The sequence below is a fragment of the Echeneis naucrates genome, chromosome 14, assembly GCF_900963305.1.
Source record: "Echeneis naucrates chromosome 14, fEcheNa1.1, whole genome shotgun sequence".
In the NCBI taxonomy this organism is placed as follows: domain Eukaryota; kingdom Metazoa; phylum Chordata; class Actinopteri; order Carangiformes; family Echeneidae; genus Echeneis; species Echeneis naucrates.
In genome coordinates this window covers 13,270,724-13,274,892 of record NC_042524.1, presented here as the reverse complement: position 1 = coordinate 13,274,892, position 4,169 = coordinate 13,270,724, and the positions used below count along the sequence as shown (strand labels likewise).

General features: G+C 38.9%; 1 protein-coding gene across 1 annotated transcript; it reads right to left on the bottom strand.

Annotated features, from left to right (window-relative positions):
• Positions 1-1,225: 1,225 nt before the first annotated feature.
• On the bottom strand, positions 1,226-2,149 carry LOC115054674 (olfactory receptor 52D1-like). Its single transcript, XM_029519992.1, has one exon. The coding sequence runs from the start codon at positions 2,147-2,149 to the stop codon at positions 1,226-1,228; it is 924 nt and encodes a 307-aa protein (XP_029375852.1).
• Positions 2,150-4,169: the final 2,020 nt, after the last annotated feature.

Sequence of the window (4,169 nt, the reverse complement as noted above, 5' to 3'; positions counted from 1 at the left end):
CTGGTGTCTTTAGAGAGAGAGAGAGAGAGAGAGAGAGAGAGAGAATTCTAGGATGTAGCGTTTGCTGTCCATAGTAGATATTTCTGTTTTTTGCTTTTTGTGCCACCAATAGATGGTCTTTGTTACTAATCGCTTGCAAAGCATATTCCTTCCTATTTTCTTTTATAGATTTGGGAGGGATTTTATCCTGTGGTTCACTGTGGCTTTAGACCTTTATATATTTATTGGAGGGGCACTATAATGCACATTAATAAGCCCAAGACCATGAGAGAGAGAGAGAGAGAGAGAGAGAGAGAGAGAGAGAGAGAGAGAGCTGTTCTGCTCGAGGTTTCGACCGAGTGAAAGGTAATTTTTCTTTCAATGACTCAGTCTGACCATACTCTGTACAATTATCGATTATCTGTGTCCCCATGAAGAACATTCTGTGTGATTTCATGTCTATTATGCATAAATTGTTTGAAAAATCAATTGTTTTAGGTTTTGCCTATCATAACTTTTGGCTAAAATATATTTTCAACAAGAATAAGCAAAATAGAATATCTATTCTTTGTTAAATAACAAAAAAGGATCATGTTAGAAACTGCAGACCCTAACCCTAACCCACTGACTGTGGCACTTTAACAATTCACTTAGACTCTACAATCCATGGTAAAACTCAAAGGAGGATAACACAACTAACCAAAACATTGCATTGAATTTGCTCTATGAACTAAACTTTGAAAGCATAAAATATTAGACTTTCACCGCCATTGCCCTCCATTGTAACTGGAAACACACGCTGAAGATAAAGAGTTTGCACTGCAGGCAGAGACAAAGTATGAACGAGAAACATTATGTTTTAGAACAAGTGATATATATATTCTACCAAAACAAATTAAATGAAGTCAACAATGTAAAGCATTTACAGCATTCTTGGATTATAAATCAGGATTTACAGAGGAATGGGCAAACCGACTGACAGTCTAATGAAACTTTACAGTGAATGTCCAGTAAAAGCGTCAGTTTCTGTCTGCTGGTGCTCCAGGAGTTACTAATGGTATGACAATAATTCAACACTCCGTATATTTTCTGTGCACTGACTGGTTTTAGTGATGAGGGAGAAATTATGATTAAACAACAGGGAGTGACAGGAGATTATGTCATGTTTTTCCCAGAGGCGTCAGTCCTCATGTCGCTGTGCCGGACATTCTTTCAGTGTACAATAACAACATCCCTCTGGCCTACATCATTTGTACCTGCTGAACATCTTAAACAGTTGTGCTCTCATCACTTGGACACTTAAACCGTAAATTGCTGGATTAAGGATGGCTGGGAATATCAAAAAGTACAGAGATAAAAATAACTTTGCCTCATAAGACAGGTGGCTAACATTGAATCGGCTTTGTGCTATTTCCAAAAAGCACCCGATAGAGTAGTTACTTATCGCTAGCAAGTGAGGGATGCAAGTTCGGAGGGCTTTAAGTCTAGATCTGCTGAATGACATTAAACATATCTTCAGTATGTGTGCATATGAATAAAAGATCATGATAAGTTGGGGTATTGTATACAGAACTACAGATAGTAAGCCAACTATGTTAACAACAAATGTGTCTGTACAAGCAAGTCTCACAAGCAAGTAATTCATACAATACACCTTTTCTATGGTTCTGTCACAATATCTCAGCTGAAGAGTGAAAATGAAAAGCGAAAAAAATGCCAGCATTGGGTAAAACCACATGAAAACAATGAGTTTAACAAGTCTGTGTGACATGATTGCATGATACACCAGCGGGTAACAAATGGCCAAGTATCGGTCATAACTCATCACTGCTAGAATTGTGAATTCAGTGATAGCAAACGTGTGTATGGCATAGATCTGTACCTGGCACAGTGGTAGAGATATCTCATAAGAGTGTGACAGCAGCTTGTTCAGGAGAGCTGGCAGTAAGGCAGAGCTTCCATACAAACCGTTCACAGCCAGGTTACACAAAAGCAAATACATTGGCTCATGTAGGCTTTTCTCCCGATAGACCACAGCGATTAACACAACATTTTCAGTAATAATAGTTACATATATAATCAGGAACAGGCAGAAATAGGCTGGCTTTGTATTTTCCATCCCATAGTAATCAGACAGATAAAAAGATGTCACCTCAGAGAGATTTTTCATGCTGCTACAAAGAAACACTTCTGCTTGATGAAATAGGTGTTACCTTATCTGAGAGCAGGCCCCACCCGTGTATTTACTACACTGAGCAGTTTTTATACACATTTGGTCAAAGTCATGTGGGCTCTGTGGTCTGGTTGCCCTGGTAGCTTGATCCTAACCTGTCTGCTATCCTGGGCCAGGGGCGTGTTGTTCCAGCCCCCCACGTCAGTTACAGTCAGCTACAGTCAGCCAATGACAAACTGCAGCAACGGTTTGACCTCAGACATTTAACAAGCATCATTTTCCTTATTTATTTAAGTGAAATATATAAAGTAAAATAAAAATGAAAGAACATTGAAAAAGTTTGTGCACACAACATCACAACATGTTCAACATTATACAAAAATTGTACATTAGAAAAAAAATTAAATAGAATAAATGTGGATATTCAAAAGTACACAAGTTGGTTATATACCTTCGTAAAGCCATAGCACTAAGAACAAAGTTAATTCATTCTCAATTTGTAATTTTGTGGGAGGACATCAAGTCTTTTAAAACAAGATATTAAAGGAGCCCATATTTTATGGCATTTTTGGGTTGACCCCGATGCAATATTTAATCTTTTCTAACTTAAGGAATAATATCAGGTCTTTTATCCAAAATACCTGCAGTGGGTGGATGTGCCGATTTCCACTCCTGCAGAATTCTTCACTGTGCAAGGAGAGTTGAAAGGAAAGCACATCTTTAATTTTATCTGTTATCGCTATGCCCTCCGCTGGGACTCCAAAGATTGCCATTACAGCACCGGGTTGTATTTCTTTGCTAAAAGCTTCAGATAACATTCGGAATACAGCGGTCCAAAAGTGATGCAACTTCTTACAGGACCAGAACATTTGGGCCAGGTCGGCCTTGGCTATATGACAACGTGCACATGTTTCACTGACATTAGAATAGATCCTAGAGCGTCTGTCTCTGCTATAATGAATTCACTGAAGAACCTTAAACTGAATTAAGCCAAGGTGAGCACATGAGGTTGACCCATTTACTCTACCTAATGCACTAGGGTACACCCTGGACAGATCAGCAGTCTATCACAGGACAAACACACAGAGACAGACAAACAACCACTCACACTCACACTCAGACCTACGGACAATTTAGAGTCACCAGCTAACCCAAACATGATGTCTTTGGATGGTGGGAGGAAACCAGAGTACACCGCCATGCTGCCCTTCTTCTTACCACTCTATCCTAATTTTAGCAAGTGGCACCTTATTAAGTGATGTGATTATATTATAAATATTTGAAATAAGACTGTTAAGATGTACAGGAATTTGCAGAATAATCTATTCCTGTTTAAGGCGGACAATTTGGAAAGGAGTATGAACAAACTGGCAAATCTGAAAATAGTGGATAAGGTTAGAATACTGGAGGCTAACTTTGGCGGATAAGGCGTCAAAAGTAGCAAAGGTTCCATGTAGAGATCACTGAAGTGACTCAAACTTGTTCTTTGCCCCTGAATAAAGACAGGATCCAATTGGCTGGAAGGAAGATGTGATTATTTCATATGGGACCCTACAAAGAAAAATCAGGCAGATTAAAATTTTGTCTGAATTGTGACCAAATATTTGTGTGGAGACTGCAACAGGGCGAGCAGAGTATTGTTTAGGAGAGAGGGGAGCCTTTGTAGTAACTAGCACAGGGAGTGATGACGATATCCAATTTAGCTGTAAAACTAATTGCCTTCTTGGGATGTGATTGAAGAGCTGAACATGAACAACTTCTGTTCAGATTTCTTCTAAATATCACAATTTCACAAAATTTCAAGATTTTTCACATGAATATCTACTCAGCCAAGAAATCTCTCAACAATAATTTTACCAACAGGACTCACAACTGACAAGTTCAAATGTTTTCAGCACCGATCACAGATAAACGCATTCCTTAGAGGTCATTAGTCCACTTAGGTTTCCATTCCTCTAGATAGCAATTAGACACTGTTGTTTTTCCAGAGGTGAGACCTCTCTGGACAACCCCTGGA